Source organism: Hyperolius riggenbachi, chromosome 1, assembly GCF_040937935.1.
Source record: "Hyperolius riggenbachi isolate aHypRig1 chromosome 1, aHypRig1.pri, whole genome shotgun sequence".
NCBI classification, from domain to species: domain Eukaryota; kingdom Metazoa; phylum Chordata; class Amphibia; order Anura; family Hyperoliidae; genus Hyperolius; species Hyperolius riggenbachi.
The window spans coordinates 416,758,786-416,783,172 of NC_090646.1; the positions used below are offsets into that span (position 1 = coordinate 416,758,786).

General features: G+C 42.9%; 1 protein-coding gene across 1 annotated transcript in view; it reads left to right on the forward strand.

The window, feature by feature from the left end:
- The window catches only part of C1H9orf85 (chromosome 1 C9orf85 homolog), a 59,663-nt gene that overhangs the window by 31,239 nt on the left and 4,037 nt on the right, over positions 1 to 24,387 (forward strand). The window contains exon 2 of the mRNA XM_068271410.1: positions 5,732 to 5,838. Coding sequence (XP_068127511.1) covers positions 5,732 to 5,838 — 107 coding nt within the window. The remainder of the gene's footprint in view (positions 1 to 5,731; positions 5,839 to 24,387) is intronic.

Below are 24,387 nucleotides of genomic sequence, written 5' to 3' on the forward strand. Positions count from 1 at the left end.
CGGTTATCTTCACTGCAGCAAAAGATATGGATAGTAACCACCATCTAATGAGGCCTCCTTAATTTATGAGGTAGACTGTGTGATCCTCTTCATATCACAGCATGCATAGTATAAGATCATCATCTAGATTTTACATAAGGAGATCATTTCCATTCTCATGCCAGGAGTAATATTCAGTAATATAAGCATTATCAACCTGTTCAATCGCAACAGGGACTCCTCCGCAGATGAATGTCTGCAAACATTAGCATGATATAGATTTATACTTATCATTCTTATAGGCAGCTTCTATGCTATGCTGTGCGCCTCCATAGTAGTTCACTGGGCCCAGACTGTAGTGTTCGGTGATGCAGTTACCATGCTGGCATGGCGGCTCGGCGTGCAGATGTGTATGTGAGCGACGCTAATGCATTTCGCCCCGCCCCCGGAGCTTCGTCAGAACGACTCACATACACATCCGTGGTAGAGGGAAGGGGGTGGCAGGCTGATGGTGAGGGGTGGTAGAGAAATTGATGGCAGGCAGACTGTGAAAGGCAGTAAAACAAACACACATAACATTTATATCGCACTTTTCTCCTGGCGGACTCAAAGCGCCAGAGCTGCAGCCACTAGGACACGCTCTATAGGCAGTAGCAGTGTTAGGAAGACTTGCCCAAGGTCTCCTACTGAATAGGTGCTGGCTTACTGAACAAGCAGAGCCAAGATTCGAACCCAGGTCTCCTGTGTCAGAGGCAGAGCCCTTAACCATTACACTATCCAGCCGCTGCTGAACCGAGTGAAAGGTAATAGTGGAGGTGGTAGAGGGAGGGAGTGGGAGGAAGATAGTGAAGTGGTAGAGAGTAGAGGTCACCAGGAGAGGAATGGGTATGTGGGGGGGTCCTTCAAAATTTTTCTGGGGAGCCCCATGCTTTGTAGTTATGCCCCTTCCTTCTATTATTATTTTTCACAGTGATCTGTGCCCATTCTCAATCTCCCTTCTGATATCGACTATAGCTGGTGGTAGTAGTGCAGTGTGTCACATGCTTTCACACAGTGCTAGGCCCTCATAAAATACAGCGGTGCTGTATTCATCCTCTGATTCTTGTACTCAATGAAAATGTTAAAAATGTTAATTAAATATAGATCTGCATTCTACATGATTGGTCATAGTTGAGAGGACTTTAACCACATGCATGTGAGTAGCTGCCATCATGCTGTGAGTAGCTGTGAAGTAATCTATGCGTCGGTGCAAAACGTGGCAGGCAGAGGGTGAGGGGTGGTAGATGGGAGGGGTGGCAGGCAGATAGTGAGGGGTGGTAGAGGGAGGGGTGGCAGGCAGATAATGAGAGGTGGTAGAGGAAGGGGGCGGGGGTGGCAGGCAGATAATGAGGTGGTAGAGGAAGTGGGTGGCAGGCAGATAATGAGGGGTGGTGGAGGGAGGGGGTGGCAGGCAGATAGTGAGGGGTGATAGAGAAATGAGTGGCAGGCAATGTTGAGACGTGGTAGAGGGAGGGTTGGCAGGCAGATAGAGAGGGGTGGTAGAGTGAGGGGGTGGCAGGCAGATGGTGAGGGGTGGTAGAGAAATTGATGGCAGGCAGATTGTGAAAGGCAGTAAAGAACCAAGTGGCAGGTAATAGTGGAGGTGGTAGATGGAGGGAGCGGCAGAAAGATAGTGAGGTGGTAGAGAGTAGAGGTCACTAGGAGAGGAACGGGTATGTGGGGGGTCCCTTCAAAATGTTTCTGGGGATCCCCATGCTTTGTAGTTATGCCCCTTCCTTCTATTATTATTTTTCACAGTGATCTGTGCCCATTCTCAATCTCCTACTGATATCTACTATAGCTGGTGGTAGTAGTGCAGTGTGTCACATGCTTTCACACAGTGCTAGGCCCTCATAAAATACAGCGGTGCTGTATTCATCCTCTGATTCTTGTACTCAATGAAAATGTTAAAAATGTTAATTAAATATAGATCTGCATTCTACATGATTGGTCATAGTTGAGAGGACTTTAACCACATGCATGTGAGTAGCTGCCATCATGCTGTGAGTAGCTGTGTTCATGAAGTAATCTATGCGTCAGTGCAAAATGTGACTCATGATATGGAGTTCTGATAAACTTAGAGGAAGTGCTTTGTCACTCCAGATTTAATAAGAAATACCTGGCATAAACTTGGGTACACCTCAGTTGGCAGTGATCTTCTCTTCATTTACATACCTGTATTAATAAATCTGAGGTAAGATGCTGAGCACTAGTCAGCTGAATTATGCTTATGTTGTCTATACTGAAGTATGTATTTCCCCCTTTTTTCAGGCAGTGATCACGCTGTTGGTTACTAATAAGATTCTTCAGACTTCTCTAAGGAAATGTAGTGTGATGAGCAAAGCACTTTTGTAAAACAAAAGCTGACATTTTTTCAAGCTTCTCTATTTAAGAATAGACATTTAGAATATGCATTCAAATTGACTTTTTCTTTATCTTTCAGTGTAAGTCAGTGTTGGCAAGTTTATTTATAGAAAAATGTGCCAATAGATATTTTATATTGGCCTAGTTTACATGGATGGTTTTCAAGTGCAAATGCTTTGTCTTGCCACCCCCTCAACTGCTCACATGTGAAATCTTCAGTCATGCAGAAGTGGCAGACTGCCAGTGTACACAAGCGTACTTGTGGCACAACTGAGGCTGGTCAAACTGACATGCTGTGTCTGGGGAGCCATAAATGACTTAAAATAGACTGGAAGGCAGCTAATAGCCTTGTTTGAAAATCATGGATGCATTAAGCTCTGTACTCTCCACCCGACGGGTCCAGCTGTGTCCCCTTGACGACGGTCGTTCAGTGACGCCTCTTCCTGGCAGGGGGTATGCAGGATGTCACATGACGTTGCACGTCAGGCGTGAACGAGATTTCCAGTGGCTGACTGGCGGGTTTTTGTTTGTTTGTGTGCTTTTGAGCAAAAGTTTCTGTGATCTTGCAGCGCTGGTACAGACGCGCAATAACGACTGGTCACGGTGAATTGGATATTCAAAGAACTCCCGAGGCAAATAAATACATTTTTTTTACTTAACTGGGGCTTATTCCAGCCCCTAGAAGTCCTTTGGGTCCCTTGTCACAGCTCCAGTCCTCCCTTGTGTCCCTCTGGCTGCCTGTAAGTATTGCTGACCCATCGGCGCTTCTGCGTAGACATGTGTAAGCTCCCGCCCATGAACGTGCCTACGTCATTGGACACTTACTGCACATGCGCTGAAGCACCGACCCACTGATGGGTTGGCAAAACTTATAGGCAACCAGCGGGATACTGGGGAAGACTGGAGCTGCCCCAGGTAAGTAAAGAGAGATTTATTTATTAGTCTCTGGAGTCCTGAAAAATACGTCAAGCGTTGTGCGAGGCTCGATTGCCTCAGGTGTGACCACAGGAGACAGGGTTTACTTACCCAGAAGTCCGTCGGCTTCTATGCGTCTCACTTCACTTGCACTCGACCTATGGGACATGTTCCATGATGCCTTACCGCACTTCCTCCTTTAAGCTGGAAGGAGGAAGTGCGGTAGTGTGTTGAGCAACGCGTCCCATAGGTCACGTGCAAGTGGAGTGAGACGCATAGAAGCTGACGGACTTCTGGGTAAGTAACCCCTGTCTCCTGTGGTCACCCCTGGGGCAGTCAAGCCTCATTTGAATTTCTAATTCGAGTAGTTCTATACTCCAAAGCCCATCCCTGGTTATAGGCGAATAAATGGAAGGAGCCCTGACAGGTGAAAATTGCTCTGGATTTTCAAGGGGAAAAACCCTTGGAGGTGAAGTGGTTAAACTGCTTAAAATCTAAAAAATTGAATGGGTTAATTAAAACATGTCTCTTAATGAAAAAAAAAGTGTAGCTGTAATTTTACAATTGACCACAAGATATCCTAGTGCATTAGAGGAAGTAATGCGTGGATGTGTAAGTATTGTTTTTTGTGAATGGCGGCGCTGTCTTATAGACAGCAGCGGTCATTCACACGGGGACTTAGATCAATGAATGAGAACTGTGTTAACAATTCACTCTCGGCTAACGATTGGCAGCGGTAACGATCGTGGGAGCCCGGGAGAAGGGGAAGGGGGGATCGGGAAGGGGACATAGTGGCTATGACCCTGCAAGGAGATATGGGATTTTGCCGGGATGTACTTACTAGTCCCAGGGGAGGGGAAGTGGTTAAAGGTGGAATTTTAACCCAGGATTGAACTTCATCACAATCCGTATCCGATACCCCTTTCCCACGAGAAATCTTTACCTTTTCTTGAATAGATCATGAAGGCTGTCTGTATGGCTGAGATTGTGATCAAACCTCTCCCACTGTGTGATGTCATGACTAAGGTCCTGAGAGTTTGCTGTCTGTCAACCTCTTTGCATTGTGGGAAATAACAGCTTTTTCCAACTGCCAAGCAAGCAGTATCTCCCTCTGTGCGTAAAACTCTCAGTAACGTACATTAGGTACAGATCACCTGGTAGAACTAAAGATTTCACCACCAGTGATACTTTTCAGCATGTAAATCAGGGACAGGAAAGATTTTACAATGAACTCTGTCTAATAATCTATAAATATTGTAAAAAAATAAGTAATTTTATTCATTGTTATTTTCTCTACTGGTTCTCTTTAAAATATTAGCAACCACGTAATAAATGCTTGAAAAATATGGGCAGCTATGTTCAAAACACTTACCATGCATATGAAAAAAATGGGGCCAAGATTTGTCACCTTTTAAGTGTGCGCAAGTTTAATTTTCACTAATGGTGTTGCTTGGCTTCCTGTGTTATAGCTGGTACTGCAGAGAAACAAAAACTGAAAGAGGGCCTTGCTTCTTGGCACTTGTAATTGTCAGAGGATACGAGGCTATGCAAAAGATATGCAAACATCTAGTAATGCTAGCTTTCCTATTCTGCTCCCATGCTTAGGTCTATCTGCTAGAAATCGGCAGGAGTCACTCAAATTGTATTGGTGTGTTGTGCTTCCTTTTTTTGTACAAAAAAAAAACAAAAACAAAGCTGTTCTACCTCATTTGTACATGCTTCCAGAAATTACATAAAAGGTTATGTAGCATTGCGATTAATGTGTTTGTGACAAGCCATAAGCAGGACTGGTGCTCCATATGGTACTGGTATGCATGCTGCTGCAGAAGGAAACTAATGTAGTTGCAAGCTTTGTGTGTGTATTAAAATGTGTATACTCCCATGATATGGTCATGATTGTCTTCTAGGAGTCCTTTTAAAGAACACCTGAACTGAAAGGAATATAAAGGCTGCCATATTTATTTCCTTATAAACAATGAAAATTGCCGGGCTGTCCTGCTAATCCTCTTTGCGTGCATGAACAGGCTGCGCATGCGTAGAAGCACACGACTAGCCAGATTACGGTAGGGATTGAGCAGAAAATGGAGTGGCCAGAGAGGAGGGTGATGGACCCCACACACCTAATGGGGCTAGTGGAAGCTCCACGCAAGTATAAATACCCCCATAGAATTAAATATTGCAGTCTTCATATCCTTCTCACTTCAGGTGCATATTAAGATAGTGAGAGGAGGCTATCTGCTGTTTATGGTAAGGAGCTGGCCACCACCTACATCATTTTCTTTGGTAAGTTGTATTTCCATATTGCAAAAAGTTGAGAGCAATCTTTTCAGATACTTATTTAATTGAAGTAATGCTGTGATTCAGCCCTCAACATATTCGACTGATGAGAGCAAGACAGGGCATCCATGTTGAACAATATTCTTTCATATTTCAGACGTTAAACTCCAAGTCACATGATGGAGTATGCCAACACTGCAAGGATGTCCTAGAGTGGCGAGTGAAGTTCAGCAAGTACAAGCCGCTGTCTCAGCCTAAGAAATGGTAAGCGCTGTTGTAGCTAGATGCCAGCCCAACACAGCTGGGTGATTTACACAGGGCTTTGCCAGGCTTCCTGTTAATGCCTTTGGGGAAAACATGAATGAGTAGGAAAACAATAAAGCTTTTATCTGAAATCTGAAACGTCCTCCATAAAGCGCGTGGCTGGAACATTTCACTGTGTATAGAAAAACCCTCTTGAAAGAGATCCATCATTAAAGGAGATTATGTGGTAACTTTAAACATAACCTAAAATGGAAATACACCTGAAAATACATTAGGTTTACCTTAGCATTGAGCAACAGTACAGATCATATCCTAACTGTAACTGCAAATAATTGTCCAGCAGATGACACTAAAATATTTCTAGCCAATCTAGGTGCAATGCTGTGAGCATCTGGTCATGTTATTAATGACATAAGTTATTCATTCCCAATTCCGAATGAAGTGATCCCAATTTATCATTCGGTCCTACCGAGGTAGTACTAAAATGTTCTCCCACGTTTGGCCCTTTATTTGCATTTATAAAATCCAAAATTGTAGCCTAGTCTAAGCTTTCTTTGATATCATTAGGTCACACTAAAGAGGCACTGTAGTGATGTATAGTAGAATGCAGTAAAGTATTCAGGATACCCACTTGTACAGTCATTTTTCTGGTTTCAGCATCAGAAACACTACCAGTGATGTTTAGCCTAGGCTAATTAAAGGGACTCCGAGCACCTCTCATGGGCATGCCTTTAAGAATCTGACTAGTACTGCAAAGTACTTAAAGATGCATACCTTTCTGTAGCATGTGCTCTCCTCTTTCATAGGATGCCTGAATCGCCGTTCTACACCAAATAGTTTTCGTTCGATATCAATTTAAAAATCGCAGCTGCCATCTTGGCTATGTTATAACTTCTGGGTCATCCCTGTGTTCTCTGTTAGAGAAGTGCATCACTGAATAAAGCAGGAAGAGGAAGTGACATGCATGGCCATTGCAAGAGGCTCCTCCAGAGGAGTCATAGCACGACTTTGCTGGAAGTCGCCTGGCTTAAAGGCATGCCCATGAGAGGTGCTCGGAGTCCCATTAAGTGGGCAGCATTCACACACACCACATCACCTCACCTGCCAGTACTAAAGATGCTGCCGTCTGATATAAATCGGGTGAGGAAAGATTTTACAATGGGCAAACACTGAATAATCTATAAATTAATATCGTTAAAAAAATATTTGTTACGTTATTTTCACTACAGTTCCTATTTAACTTCATCAAAATGATTATTTTGACAAGTGTTTCATATTCTACATCATTTGCCTATCCCTTTCAGTCTTGCACAAGTTCATATTGTTTTTAACAAGCATCATTTTGAATAAATCCTGATCTGAATTAACCTGCAAAAGCTTACGGAAAAGGCGACATGGAATTGCCTTTCTGACATAAGAATATGGTAGCTTTGCAACTAGAACATTTTTCCACTGGATAGTTCAAAATGACTTGCAGAAACCTAAACTGTAAGGGGCTCAAACTAGCAGCTTTTGTGATTTGTGATAGTGATTTGAAAAAGCTCTTGCTAATGCAATGCTATGGGGGATTTTTATAAAATCACATCGCTCAAGTGCAATCACAGCCATAGCTACATAACCTAACATAGCTACATAACTACAAAATGTAAATAAAAAAGATCCTGTACAGAAGCAGTATTTACATCTATTTTACATGTGTGTGAGGGTGGTGTGGGGTTTGAGGGGCCACTAGATTCCTCTTGTGCCTCTGCACACACAAAGCAATACACAGCAAAAAATGTATAGTTGCTCAATCAGGCTTATAACCATCATATGACTAGCTCACAACGCTGGGCAAATACATAGAGGAAAATTTAAAGGGACCTGGGCACAAAACTCACACAATCATGGACACACACATTGTATGTGTAGGATGCAGATGCTTTGGAACCCCTCTAGGAGATTGGCCTTGACGCCATCGGAGGATCCCTGGGGCACCTCTTACTCTAATAGCAATCCGTGTATGACAGCTGGGGTGAGAAGGATGGAGGGGCGCACTTTGGTGTCTCAGCCTTGCTGAGGATCTTGTCCTGGCTCTGACCTTTTCTCCTGACTTATGTCCAAGGAGATACAGTGCTGCCCCTAATTATTTATACCCCTGGTAAATTTTGACTTAACGTTACTTTTATTCAACCAGCAAGTAATTTTTTGACGGGAAATGATATAGGTGTCTCCCAAAAGGTAATAAGACAATGTACAAGAGGCATTATTGTGGGGAAAAAAATTCTCAGCTTTTATTTACATTTGAGCAAAAAGTTTCCAGTCTGTGGGAAAATCCAAAGTTCTATACAATTCCAAATAGCCCAAGCTGTTCTAAAGCATCCGAATCACCCTGATTAATTGGGAACAGCAGTTTTAATCAACTCAACAGGTAAACAGCAGTTGGTTTGTGGACAGTCATGGCTAAGACAAAGGAGCTCAGTGAGGACATGTGGCTGCGCATTGTGGCTGTCCCTCAATTCAGGAAAGGGCTACAAGGCCATTACTAAATGTTTTCAAGTTCCAGTGGCTGCAGTACAAAGTATTATTAAAAAATACAAGATGTTCCGCACTGTGGAACATCTCAGAGGACGTAGTCAGAAGCCAAAAGTGGCACCTGTGCTGGCCAGTAGGATAGTGAGAGAGGTGAAAAAGAATCCAAGGATAACCACCAAGGCCATCCTGGTGAATTTGGGCTCTGTTGGTGGCAATGTCTCAAGGCAGACAATCCAATGGACACACTGCATGGTTCCATGGATGCAGATTAAGGAGGACGCCACTTCTCCAGATGAGGCACACAAAAGCCTTTGCAAATTCTCATCTGGACAAAGAAGAAGACTTCTGTGTTATGGTCTGATGAAGCAAAAATAAAAACATTTTGGTCACCATGATGTTTCCTTCATTTGGCGTAAAAAAGTAAAAAGGAGAATTCTTCAACCCAAAGAACTCCATCCTCACTGTCAAACCTGGTGGGAACCTAATGCTTTGAGGGTGTTTTTCAACCAATGGACCAGGGAACCTAATCACAGTTAAGGGTACCATGAAAAAAGAGCAATACATGAGAATTCTCAACGACAACATCAGGGAGTCTGCAGAGAAACTTGACCTTGGGCACCAGTGGACATTTCAGCATGACAATGACCCAAAACACACAGCAAAAGTGGTGAAGAAATGGTTAGCAGACAACAACATTAACGTTTTAGAGTGGCCCAGCCAGAGTCCTGACTTAAATCCAATTGAGAATCTGTGGAGGGAGCTAAAGATCAAGGTGATGGCAAGAAGACCCTCCAATCTGAAAGATTTGGAGCTCATTGCTAAAGATGAATGGGCAAAAATATCTGTGGAGACATGCAAAATGCTGGCCTGCAATTATAGGAAGCGTTTGATTGCTGTAATAGCCAATAAAGGCTTTTCTATAGATTATTAAGAGGGGTATGAATTATTTTAAACTGCACACTTTTTGCTCAAATGTAAATAAAAGCTGAGAAATGTTTTGTTTTCACAATAATGGCTCTTATACATCATATTGTTATCTTTTGGGAGACACCTATGTCATTTCCCGTCAAAAAATTACTTACTGGTTGAATAAAAGTAACGTTAAGTCAAAATTTACCAGGGGTATAAATAATTAGGGGCAGCACTGTATCTCCTTGGACATAAGTCAGGAGAAAAGGTCAGAGCCAGGACAAGATCCTCAGCAAGGCTGAGACACCAAAGTGCGCCCCTCCATCCTTCTCACCCCAGCTGTCAAAATTTGCCAGGGGTATGAATAATTATGGGCAGCACTGTAAATTCTTCTAATTCTCTTTGAAATAACTTTGCAATTGAAAAAGTAGGTACAAAAAGTACCATATTTTTTGGACCATAAGACGCACTTTTTTTCTCTCCCAAAGAGAGGGAGAAAATTGGTGCGTCTTATGGTCCGAATGTACCAATACAGACCTGCCTCCCCTAAATAAGTGGTAGTGGAACATTCTGATCTGCTTGTCGGCAACATCCCCAGGCATTTATTTTGTTTTCCCCGACTCTTGGCTGCTTATGCGGATATGAGTAGCAGTAATCCTATTGGTAAAGCCTGTGTCCTTACCTCTGCCCCCGTGTCCTCATGTCAGTTTTCCCGAGCCCCGTCCCTGATCCTCTCTGTCCTGCCTGCCTCTTGAGTAGCGTGAGGCTTACCCCATAACATCGCTATGAGTAGCAGTAATCCTCGTTGTAAAGCCGCTGAGGGGTTCACACTCGCAGGCAAACTATTTCCTTCTTCACTTCCGGGTTAGTGACCTATGCGGAAGTGAAGAGGGAAATACTTTGTCTGAGAGCGCGAAGCCCTCGGAGGCAGACAGGACAGAGGGGATCAGGGATGAGGCTCGGGAAAGCCGACATGACACGGGGGCAGCTATAAGGACACGGGACAGAGATAAGGACACAGGAGGCACATATAGCAACACGGGGCAGAGATAAGGACACAGAGAGGAAAGATAAGGACACAGGGGGCACATATGAGGACATGGGGACAGAGGACACAAGCAGGGCAGAAGAGGACACAAAGGAGACAAAAAGTACAGAAGGGACACAAGGGGGACATAATTGGGGGAGGGAGAAGACCCAGAAGACAACCCTGCACCATGGAACTTGTTTATATATATATATATATTTTTTTTTTCTTCTGTTTTTTGTCCTCTAAACTTAGGTGCGTCTTATGGTCCGAAAAATACGGTAATGTCAAAATTATTCTGAGTATTTTCTTGCTTGCTTAGGGCCTGCTTCCACTACATGCAGATTGGATGCAGAAAAACGGACTCCAATGAATTCCTATTGAAAAATCTGCATCAGAAATATCACGTTTAGTGGAAACAGGCCCATAGACATTGGAGTCAGTTTTTCTGCATCCAATCTGCGTGTAGTGGAAACGGGCCTTTAAAGCGGACCCAAACCAAACATGTTTCAAATTTAAAATATTAAGTAGCACCACTCTGACACATACAAAGATAAATAAACACTCCTTCAAGCCTATGAGCATTTCAGTGTATGCTTTTCACCCTTCTCTTTTCATTATTAGGGATATACAGGTGGCAGCCATTAGCAATTCCTCCTTTGCTGGACATCACCTACTCCACCAGTCTGCCGGATTCTGTCCCGGCAATATGAAAGGAAGGGAGGGGTTCCTCCAATAAATGTAAAATATTTTATATTTGTCATCATGCAGCTGAAAAAAGACTGCTATTTATTATTATAATTTAGAAAATAGATTTTATTTCTGAAATCTTGTATTTTTAATTTGGGTCCACTTTAAAGTCCTGAAAATATCACTTAGGAGAAATCTCTGGAGAAAAAGAAAATTGCAAATGGACCTTTTTTTTCTTCCGTTCAAAACATTCCTGGAAAATTAATACTTCTATCGCTGTAATGTAAGGCGGCTGTTCACCTGATAAGGTCTTTCCAGATCTTGATATGGTTTTGTTGACAATGCATGTATCATGGGATAAGCTGCTAAGAATGATCGATCCACATTTCATGTACGGTGTTTAATATATCACCTTTTTACTGATGAGGCTAATCCCAGATAAAGCATGTCAATGAACTTGCTAGGATTGAGCACAAATTTAGCTTCAGGATAGGCACTGAATTTAATTATCATATACATTCCACAAAAAATAACGGGGTTTTAAATGAACAGTCAGTCTTTTATTCTTCAATTTTCAAATTTCTTCAAGATTGCGGACAAGTAAGCACAAGAACCAATACAGGACTCCACATCATAACAAAGGACTGCCTGACACGTGTTTCACGGCCAAAGACCGCTTCCTCAGAGGCACACAGTACACACACATATCAAAATTTCGGTTCATAGATAATATCGCATCGCAATCTGTAAAATCAATGAGTCAGCACTCATAGACGAGATCCTGGACGCTAGAGCGCATCCATGAGAAGCAAGTACTCAGAGCCATTAAATTTGGCCCTCAAGTGGGTTCCTCACTTTGCATCATGTTTGGCCCACTCTAGACCACCACATATGGCTTCCTGGTGTTCTAGGGCTTCACCTCCAATATAGCATTGGAGGTGAAGCCCTAGAACACCAGGAAGCCATATGAGGGAGGTAGCGGGAAAGCACTAAACATTAGGGAACTGTATGGGGAGTTTGGGGGCCTCTAGACAGCAGGGAACTGTATAAGGGAGGGAGGACCACTAAACACCAGGGAAACTGTATAGGAGTTGGGGGGGGGGGGGGGGGGTCATTGGACACCTGGAAGGTGGCCAGTAGACATTAAGGTTGGCCAGAGACTAGGTCCCAGTGTACGATTTCAGTCCTTTTTGTATTTGAGTTTGACACTCCTGGTTTAAAGGAAACCAGAGCTGATAAAATATAAAAGTTTTATACATACCTTCCTCCAGCCCCATGTACACGGATCGCTCCCACGCTGCCGTCCTCAGTTTTCACCCTCTTCGGTGCCGAGTCTTGTAACTTTGGGCAGTCTGCGCAAGAAAAGTGCGCCATTTACGTATCGCTCCGGCAGCTGCTGGCTGAAGTTACAGGACCTGGTAATGAAGAGGGAGAAGACTAAGGACGGCAGCGCGGGAGCAATCCGTGTGGATGGGGATGGAGGATGCCCCAGGTATGTAAAAAACTTTTATATTTTATCAGCTCTGGTACACTTTAAAGGCAGAAAGGAAGAGGGCGTTATTCTAACACGCCTTTTTCTTAAAGGGAAGGTCCAAGCAAAAAAAAAAAATGAGTTTAACTTACCTGGGGCTTCTACCAGCCCCATGTAGCCATCCTGTGCCCTCATAGTCACTCACTGCTGCTCCAGTCCCCCGCTGGCAGCTTTCTGACCTCGGAGGTCAGGGCCGCATTGTGTACATTTTTACGCATTCCCGCTAGTGCAGGAACATTAACATATACATTTTTACGCGTTAGTGGTGCAACGCATACATTTTTGTTCCTGCACTAGCTGGAATGCGTAAAAATGTATGCAATGCGGCCCTGACCTCCGAGGTCAGAAAGCTGCCAGCGGGGGACTGGAGCAGCAGTGAGTGACTACGAGGGCACAGGATGGCTACATGGGGCTGGTAGAAGCCCCAGGTAAGTGAAACTCATTTTTTTTTTTTGCTTGGACCTTCCCTTTAAAGAACAACTGAAGTGAGATGTATATGGAGGCTGCCCTATTTATTTCATTTTAAGCAATACCAGTTGCCTGGCAGTCAATCTGATCCTCTGCCTCTAATACTTTAAGCCATAGACCCTGAACACGCATGCAGCACATCAGGTGTTTCTGACATTTTGTTAACAAGATTAACTGCATGCTTGTTTCAGGTGTGTGATTCAGACACTACTGCAACCAAAGAGATCAGCAAGACTGCCAGGCAACTGGTATTGTTTAAAAGGAATAAGGTATGGCAGCCTCCATATACCTCTCATTACAGCTGCCCTCTGAGATTAACAGAGCAGAATAGAGAGCTGAATATAACTTTTTCTAAAGTCCAAGTGCTTGTTTATAGAGAAGCCTTGATAATGGAGGAGTTAATTTTGCATTGAGTAAATTGTGTGCTTTCTTCACTATCTTTCATCCCTTTAAAAAAAATGATTAACAAAATGCAAAGTTAATATAAGGTTAAAGGTGCCCATGTATTTTTTTTTTTAATGATTTTTTTCTTGTTAAAGAGAATCTGTATTGTTAAAATCGCACAAAAGTAAACATACCAGTGCGTTAGGGGACATCTCCTATTACCCTCTGTCACAATTTCGCCGCTCCTCGCCGCATTAAAAGTGGTTAAAAACAGTTTTAAAAAGTTTGTTTATAAACAAACAAAATGGCCACCAAAACAGGAAGTAGGTTGATGTACAGTATGTCCACACATAAAAAATACATTCATACACAATCAGGCTGTATACACCCTTCCTTTTGAATCTCAAGAGATCATTTGTGTGTTTCTTTCCCCCTGCAGCTATCTTCCACTAAAGTGTCAGGCTGTTTCTTCCTGCAGAGTGCAGACAGCTCTGCCTGTATGTAATTCCTCACTATGTGAAAGCCCAGCCAGATCAGAGGAGGATTTATCCAGCTTGTAAAAGATAAGAGAGAAGAGAGAAGCTTCCCTAATCTAAATAATACACAGGCAGTGTGCAGAGAGGGGCCTGGAGGGGGGAGATGCATCACAGAACCACAACACTGAAGAACTTGGCAGCCTTCCAGACATAGGCTGACAAGTCTGACAAGAGAGAGATAAGTTGATTTATTACAGAGATGGTGATAGTAGAACGTGCTGCAGTAAGCCAGAACACATTAGAATAGCTTTTGGAACTTGTAGGATGATAAAAAACAGGATGCAATTTTTGTTACGGAGTCTCTTTAAAGAGGAACTCTAGCCTAAACAAACATACTGTCATTAAAGAGAAACTCCAACCAAGAATTGAACTTTATCCCAATCAGTAGCTGATACCCCCTTTTACATGAGAAATAGAATGATTTTCACAAACAGACCATCAGGGGGCGCTGTGTGACTAATTTTGTGCTGAAACCCCTCCCACAAGAGGCTCTGAATACCGCGGTACTCTGGGCAAACTGCCACAATGTAACAATGTTCACAGACAGGAAATGGCTGTTTAAAGCTGTCTGTAACAGCCAGAGCAGCTAGAAACAGCTACATAACTTGCCCACAGTAACAATGTCACCATGTAATACATGTCAGAATGTGAATCTGGGAGAGGAAAGATTTTACAATGAGCAAACACTGACTAAATCATTTATACATAATTATTGTAAAAATGAAGCACTTTTTTTTATTAAATTATTTTCACTGGAGTTCCTCTTTAAGTTACATTAGTTATGTTAATTAAAATGAATAGGTAATATAATCTCTTACCCACCCTGTTTTAAAAGAACAGGCAAATGTTTGATCTCATGATGGCAGCCATCTTTTTGGTTGAAAGGAGGTGACAGGGAACATGAGACACAGTTCCAACTGTCCTGTGTCCTGAGCACCTCTCCCAGTTGCTAGGCAACGTGAATAACAACATAGGAAATCCCATCATGCTTTGCACAGCATCAGGGAAAAAAAGCCCAGGCTTTTTTTCTTTGATGGGTGGAGCTTAGGTAAAAATACAGCTAAAAATGATGCTTTGGTAAGAAAAACAAAGTTCTGATGCTGTGAAACTGTTAAAGAAACACCAAGCCTTTTCAGTGCTGCTGAGTAGATTTTTAGTCCGGAGGTTCACTTTAAGCATACAACCTTATTTGGAATAAATTATATGCCTCTAAAAGTTAATGGGCCTTTATTTACTATGGCCAAGCAGTGTGCTGCTCGTTGGAGAGGTGAGGGTAAGTGACATGCAGCAAACAAGAGAAAAGCATTATACGCTGTGGGGGAAGAAAGGGGACAATGCGTTAATTTGTTGTATTGCTATCTGCCCAGAGTCACGGCTGGTGATGGACACGATCCAGCAATAACCAAATTACTAGTGGAAAAATCAGAATATGATAGCAGAAATATTAAGATGATGAAAAATCCAAAAAAAGGGAAAAATCATGCAAAAGCATTAAGGAAATGAAGGGGCAAAAGTATGCTTTTTGTAAATAGAGGTTAACTACTTTATAAGCCCAATGTGGTTTTCATGAAATCATGAGGGGGTATGTCTAATAGCTTACAAGAATAATGTCCCTGAAGGCAAGGAGAGTTCAGTTAGACCAAATCCGAGGAGGCCAGCTATGCAGCCTGTGCTTGTTATGGGTGTGGGCACCCATACAATTCAAATACTTTTTCATCCAGTAATGTCACTGTGACTCATTCAACTATCAATGCAGCCAGTTCACCTCATGTGAGTAACTGAAATTCTCTTTCACAGTCGTATTCATTGATTAGGACTTTGACCCTTTCATGTGCTTTTCCCCCTTTTGTGTGGCACTTAGGGCCCATTCACACTTAAAAGTGCAAAACGGCATTTTGCGGGAGTGATTCTTCCGCGATTTCACGTGGAAAAATCGCTGGACAGTGCCGCGATTTTTCCGCAAAAGCGTGTAGCGCTTCTATAGCATTAAAATGCGATTGCCAGGAAATCGCCTGAAAATGGTGCAGGCTACGCGTTTGCGTTTCGCGGTTTTGGGCGATATGCGGCGATTAGCGCAAATCGCCCACGTAAGAACGGGCCCATAGACTTTTATTACACTAGCGCTTTCAAACCCGCTAGCGTTTGAGCGGTTTGCCAAATCGACGGCAAAATGCTAAGGTGTGAATGGGCCCGTAGGGTTTGACAGAAATGTAGATGTTTATATATACATTTTCTGGGCAACTGTTCAGTTGGCAAGGAATTTAATAGTTCAGTGAAGTGTAGAAGTCTGAAATTACTGTAATTGTTTCTAATTGAAAGTAGGACTGTGCTTACCTGTTAGGGGCTTTGCACTAGAGACAGAGGCAACCTGTGTAATGTCTCTTTTCTGCTACAGGTTTACCTTATACACAATTCCACACGCAAAAAAAAAGAGAAATGTGCAAATTTCTATATGCGGCTAGCATATTTGATTACTTCCTCCTTTGCCACCTTTGTAAAACTTATGCAATTTTTCAATTTTCATATTTATTGAAGCCATTGAAAATCATTATGCACAATTAGGTTGCAAATTTGTCCGACATGTGGAAAAATGCAGCACACTGTCAGTTTTGCATGTAATGGAAAGGTACCCATTGACTGTCTCTATAGAATGCAAATATTCATTCTGGAAAACCACTAACTAAAGCTTCATCTTTGAGACTGGAACGGGTATGAGTGATGCCAGCAGCAGTCAGCATGTTAACAAGCGATGTGCATAATAGTGCAAATCAGTTTTGGGCCTTTATTTCATGCAAGAAAAGGTATGCCAGTCCAGGAGTAGATGGGTAGTCATTGAAGGACTGAGGCAGGGAATGTCCCAGGCCGTGCCAAGATCATTTATTAGAAATATACATAATTAATTCAGATTTAAAATGGAAAGTAATATGTGTAAAACATTTGACCTTGCTTTTACCCTATGGAAACAAATGAGAGGATATTCCTACAGTAACTCCGCTCTCATTAGTCAAATGACAGGACTGCCTGCAGGAGAGCACATCACTTAGCTACAGTAAATCTCTGTAGGCTATCACATCTCAATCCTTGTACACCTACTGAATGGTTCTCCGGCTAGCAAAACGTTTGCACACAATTTGGCCACAAACTGTTGCCCGAGGGATTGAGTCCTGATCACTTCAGGTGCCAGACCTGGTAGCTGTGTACAAGTCTTTAGGGAATCTGCACAGTTATACACAATAGTCATGTCTAGGAGAACTCGCAGAGAATCATGTGATCAGTTTGGTCAGGTGAATTTGCTAGTCATGATCACGCGCTAAAGCAGAATGTGATCACAGCAAATAAGAGCTTTGCAAATCTATCAGCTGACCAATCAAATCACATGCTTCTCTAAGTTCTCCTAGACATGACCATCACTAATCACAAATGATCATTCTAGGGCAGGCTTGGGCAAACTTGGCCCTCCAGCTGTTGAGGAACTACAAGTCCCACAATGCACTGCAGGAGTCTGACAGCCACAGTCATGGCAATACAATGACGCTTAAAATACAATAGTATAGTTCCACCCCTCATACAGTATCATATACATTCCACACAAAAATATGGGCTTTTAAATGAACAACAAGTCTTTTATTCTTCAATATTTCAGATTTCTTCAAGTTTGCGGACAAGTATGCAAAAGACCAATTCCTCGGCGATATCCTGGATGCTGCAACGCATCCGTGAATAGGAAGAGACCTTCCTATTCACGGATGCGTTGCAGCATCCAGAATATCGCCGAGGAGTGCTAGTCTTTTTGATCTTACAGATTGCAAGGTGATACTATTCGTGAATCGACATTTGATATGTGTGTGTACTGTAGGCCTCTGAGGAAGCGGTCTTTGGCCGTGAAACACGTGTCAGGCAGTCCTTTTGTATGATGTGGAATCCTGAATTGGTCTTTTGCATACTTGTCCTCAATCTTGAAGAAATCTGAAATATTGAAGAATAAAAGACTTGTTGTTCATTTAAAACCCCATATTTTTGTGTGGAATGTATAAGCCACAGTCATGACTCATAAAGGCAAATGCATTGTGGGATTTGTAGTTCCTTAACAGCTGGAGGGCCAAGTTTGCCCATGCCTGTTCTAGGGCAATACTAGTGTTGTATCGGCACAAGGCATTTTGTGCTACAAAGCTGCTGATAATGTTATTTACCATAGCTGAGAGATATTCCTGGAATAAAACCTTAAAGGGGCAGTATGGCGAAAAGTGTAAAATGTAACCACTTTACACCCAGCGGTACGGATTTCTCCGTCCCTTTTTCCACCCTGTTACCACCAAGGGACGGAGAAATCCGTACCTGACGCCGCTGTCCGCACTCCCGCTCGGCCGTCCACGCGCACTCGTGCACGCCGCCGCCCGCCCGGAGACCAATGAACGGGAAAAACCTTTCCCGTTCGTTGATCTCTGCCCCCCGCAATGATCAGCTGCTTCTACGAGAAGCAGCGATCATTGTGAGAAAAACACAGTGTCCCAGCCTCCTAACCCTTCCTGCAAGCGTACTTCCTGTATGCTTGCAGGTCGCATAAACAAAAAGTTACTGTGGCCATCTTGTGGCCAAATAGTAAAACTACACCCTAAAGCATTTTTCATATACAAATACATTACTTTTAAACTAAAAATTAACCTATTACCTCCTACACTCCCCAATTTTTTATTTTTTTTAATTAAAAAAAATTACAATTAAAAAAAATACACTATGGGCTTGTAATTAGGGATGGACGCAAAACTGAAAAAAATGCACCTTTATTTCCAAATAAAATATTGCTGCCAAACATTGTGATAGGGACATAATTTAACCGGTTTTATAACCGGGACAAAAGGGCAAATACATTTCATGGGTTTTAATTACAGTACCATGCATTATTTAAAAACCATAAAGGCGCGAAAACTGAAAAATAATTAAAAAAAAAATTCCAATATTTTTTCCTATTTTCCCATTAAAACACATATAGAGTAAAATAATTCTTGGCATAATGTCCCACCTAAAGAAAGCCTATTTGGTGGCAAAAAGAACAAGATATAGTTAATTTCATTGTGATAAGTAATGATAAAGTTATAGACGAATGAATGGAAGAAGCGCTGAAAGGTGAAAATTGCTCTGGTGCTCAAGGGGTAAAACCCTCAGTTGTGAAGTGGTTAAAATATGTGCAAACCTATACGAATAAGAAGTACTGTATGTTTTTTCCAGAGTAAAATGAGCCATAAATTACTTTGCTCCTATGTTGCTGTCATTTACAGTAGGTAGTAGAAATCTGACAGAAGCGACAGGTTTTGGACTAGTCCATCTTTTCACAGGGGATTCTCTGCAAGGCTTTTATTCTTTATAAAGATATTCCCTAAAAAGGATTCAAACCATGATACTAGCCGACTTTCCTGCTTGCTACACATTTTTTTGGCAGTTGGACAGAACTGCCATTCACTAAGTGCTTTTGAAAAGAAATAAATCCCTGAGAATCCCCCACCAAGAGATGGACTAGTCCAAAACCTGTCACTTCTGTCAGGTTTCTACTACCTACTGTAGGTGACAGCAACATAGGAGCAAAGTAATTTATGGCTCCTTTTACTCTGGAAAAAAACGTACTTCTTATTCATATATGTTTGCACATATTTTAAATTTTACTATTTTTCGCCATAGTGCCCCTTTAATAAATGTGGCTAGCATTACAAGAGGCATCTTCATGGTTTAGATGGACAGCTGTCAGTGACATTTTGCTGACAGTCTGTTTTCATATATGCTTTCACCTTTGGATGCATGTAATTATTTTGACAGCTGGTTTGAAAACCAGGCAGTTTCAGGGAGGCTTGGTCTTTAATTTGAAGCCTTTGTTCTGACACTCTTTATACTGTAATTATCCTAGAGTGGAGAGCTTTTATCCCACTTGTGTGTACTCCAGAAAATATTGCTTGTTCCGAGGATTTCCCTATTGCCTCCCTATACTGTGTGACTTAGTACTTCACAGCACTGTTGCTTTATCTGGTCGTCAGGCCTGCTTGCAGAGTTTGTTTCATAGTTCCCTGTGGAATAATTAGAGTCCCTGCATTCATATGAGAGATGACACAGAGAATAAATGTTCACAAAGTGCTTACTTTCCTGCCAGTTACTGCGCATATTTCACCTTGTGTACTTACTGCTGTATTGGTTTATGCAGTCTGGCAGTGCACTTTGCAGTGACAAGTTGTAGCTAATAACCAAGCAGGAATAAGAGATATAGATGTATACAGATTTGTCTTCAGTAAATCGGAATGACATGTTTGCATATCGTCAGTGTCATTTGTGCTGATGTGTAATGCTGGGATTACACGATACACGGTGCGCGATCTATTAGCCATTCGATTTTCTGCTCGATTCTCTTCTTCCACACGTGTTTTTTTTTCTAATCTTTTTTTCCATTGACTTATATAAGAAATCGAGCGGAACATCAGACATGTCGGAATTTTATCATCGAAGGCATCTATCAGAACGATTCTTACAAAAAAACCCAAAACGTATCGTGTAATCCCAGCATTAAACAAGTCACCTAATAACATCTTCTGTGGGAAAACAATTGGTCCTGCTGCTGATCAGTAATCCATTTTGTGGATTGGATAACATCTTAGGTGCTTAAAATTACACCTTACCTGAGATGGATATGGAGGATGCCATATTAGTTTCCTTTTAGACAATACAAGATGCCTGGCAGTCCTACTGATCTCTTTGGCTGTAGTAGTATCTAAATCACACACCAGAAACAAGCATGCAGCTAATCCAGTTTGACTTCAAGTGTACTGCTGTACCCAAGCTGAAGCTCGGATACAAAATAAGGTATTTACTTAAAGAGATTCTATCGAGGCTCCCCTCAGTGCTCTAATGTTCCCCTTCAGGGACCTCTCGGGACAACTGTACACACACCAGATTCTTTGTTCAGTCTAGCGCCTGTATGAAGCATTAGGCTATCATTGCAACATTGTAATGCGACTTTCCGCACTGCAAAATACCACCTATGCGACATTGACATTGCGGCCAGTGCGGTATAAGTGTGACTGTGCAAGCACAGCCACACAAGTGCCAGAAGAGGACCATGGCCCGATGTTCTGTAGGGGGCCAGGCCAGCAGCAGCTAGGGCACGGGAAGCCTCTACAAGATCCAGAGGCTTCCCACTTATTTGGGTATGTGTGGCCTCGGATTGTCTTTATGACTCATTCACACTGCACAACACATGCAAGAACGCATGAACAAACACAATTTCATGCATCCGTTTTCTACACGCGAACACAGTGGATGTTTGGAAAACGGGTGCAGCAACATATTCCCACCGCTATACAACACATGGAAACGCAAACGGTACTGTGAACAGTAACATGAAAAGCTTTGAACTTTTATGTTACCATGCATATCGGAGACTGTGCAGTGCGTCATGACTGACGGTCATAGTGTGAATGGGCCCCCTCCTCCCATATGCATAGAGACAGAACAAGTCACTCATTTGTTGCCTAGCGACTTATCTGTATAGAATTGGGGCCTTGCAGTATTTCCCACTCCTGGTCAGCGACAAATTACACAGAAACAGAGTGTGGGTACAAACCTACAGTCATGTGGCAGGCTCACTCCTGTGACAGGGGGCAGGGCTTCTACTGTACATGTCCAACTGCGAGGGAGGAGGGGGTATGAGTGTTTTAGGCAGGGAACTCACTTGCAGTGGCAGTTTTCCCTGCGATTCATGGATCTCTGCAGCTGGGAGCCAGGTCCTGTCATAGCTTTGGAGAAGGAGGGAAAGTTGAGGTAAAGAGGAGGAGCAGCTACATTCAGCACCTGTACAGCGCTGCCAGCATCCAGGAAGAGGGAGGAGGAGAGGAACAGCTGCTGGAGGTGGGCCCAGAGACGTATCTAGAGGGGTGCAGGCATAGCTCATGCCATTGTGGCACCACAGCACCATGGGTGCCATGCTTGCCCCTGTGCTACCCTCCATGTCTGGCCTTCTGCTGCAGCTCCACGCCTGCCCCCATGCCTCCCCTTCACTCAGACCTCAAATCATATAAATTCTGTTTTCTACGGAACATGGCCACTTAAAGGATACCCAAAGTGACATGTGACATGATAATAGACATATGTATGTACAGTGCCTAGCACACTAATAACTATGCTGTGTTCTTTTCTTTCTCTATCTGCCTGAAAGAGTTAAATATCAGGTATGTAAGTGGCTGACTCAGTCCTGACTTAGACAGGAAGCGACTACAGTGTGACCCTCACTGATAAGAAATTCCTCTTTTTACCTCTTTCTTGCTCTCAGAAGCCATTTTCTGCTAGGAAAGTTTTTTTTATAGTTGGAATTTCCTATCAGTGAGGGTCACACTGTAGTCACTTCCTGTCTGAGTCCTTGTAGAAGCATGTGCCTGCTGTGAGTCCTAAACTAGTGGTATTCTCCTCTCCTCCTTATGCGCCCACTGCTCCCTTAACTGCACTACACCCACGGTTGTGCCCCACTAACCCCAAGAAACGGCCCGATGCAGAGGTTTAAAGGGAACCTTAACTGAACGGGGGGTAAAGAGTTTTACTTACCTGGGGCTATTACCAGCCCCCTGCATTAGTCCTGTGCCCTCGGCGCCGCTCTGGAATCCTCTGGTCCCCCGCTGTCACTTAGTTTCGTTTTTGACGACTCACCAGCCGCCATGCGTATTATTGGACGCATTCACCAATGCAATTAGCGCTATTGCGGACCGCAACGCGTACAAAAATACGCGTTGCCGCATTCCGCGCGCGTAGATATGCGGCAACGCGTATTTTTGTACGCGTTGCAGTCCGCAATAGCGCTAATTGCATTGGTGAATGCGTCCAATAATACGCATGGCGGCCGGCGACTGGTGAGTCGTCAAAAACGAAACTAAGTGACAGCGGGGGACCAGAGGATTCCAGAGCGGCGCCGAGGGCACAGGACTGCTGCAGGGGGCTGGTAATAGCCCCAGGTAAGTAAAACTCTTTACCCCCGTTCAGTTAAGGTTCCCTTTAATGACGCATCTTGGGGCCCAGTGATACTATTTTGATGGGGCCTAACCCTAGGCAAGCTTTAGACTTCACTATAGAATATGAATAGACGTGGCAACATAGTACATACAGTAGTACATACAGCATGTGGAAATAAAGATGTGTAGTTACCACAACAGGTCTATGCTTTTGCAGAAAATGTCCACTATGGTTCTGTCCACTGTGTAAGAGAGCAGTGCTACACATTTTCCCAGACAGTAGATGTGCTACTATTCATGAGATGGTAACGTGTCACTGCTGGGGGACATGTGAGCTGAGTGATGCACAGGAAGAAGTGGAGACTGTGTATAGTCAGGAAGCAGCAGGCTGTCAGTGGTGCAGACACTACCAGCACTGATGGCTTGCAATCTAAACGTACTCAATAACCATGCGATTTTGGGGAAGTTATTGTATTTTCATTAACATCAATCAGATCAAAAGAAAAGATTGCATTTAAGTCATCCACCCCATTAAAGATCCAAACTGTTCCCAATATCAAAACAGTTATGCCCTTATCTGTGAAAAAATTCACCATGCTGATCAGCCAGTTCTTTTAGAGAAAAAACTACCAGCCAGATTCAGCTTTGCTACTGTCCACCCATCAGGGATCACAGGCGCATTTGACACATAACTACGGACTGCTCCTGTCCGCCGCTTTTCACAATTATTATTTATTTATATAGCGCCAACATCTTCCTTAGCGCTGTACATGGTACAAACTAATAATGGGGAACAAATATACATAAGAAATACAAGACACTGTACAGTCATGACATTGAATAGCATAAATACAGATACATACATGGTTGATGGGTAGTTGGTACATGTACATATGTTAAAATTACAGCAGACAATGAGCGTCTTTTGCCAGTATTCTTCAAGCAGTGGCAATGACCTTCACTAAAACACACCATGCCATTTCTCATAAGATAGAGGAGGAATTTGAGGTGTGCCAATGCTCCTTCCTCACAGGTCAACCAGTTTTATTTAGGTTTTAAAAAAAAAAAGTAGCTCAGCAATAGGAATCCCCTGCAAGATAATGGATTGGTCCAAAGCCCATCAGGAAAACTGCAGCCCACTCAATTCACTGTAAAGAATAATAAGGGCCTGAGCCCACTTACGCATTTGTGTCCGCTTTTCAGCAATACATCAGTGTTACACATGCTCGTGAACACAAATGCGTTAGTGAGCTCAGGTGCCAAATGCTAGAGCACAACTCCAGGAAAGCGGTGTTGAGATCTTGACTCTTACAGTAATTGAGCAAAGCATGCCCCTTGACTGCCTTACCTGGTCCATATAGTCCTCTCATTTGATTTCAGAATTATGAAGCTGCAACAGAGGGAAGATCATTTTATTGAAGGTAACAAAACAACTAAGCTTTGATTTCACATTTTTGCTGGCGAATGTAACCGTAGATTCAACCCTATGGATCTTCTACAAGCTCGTAGTCTGAA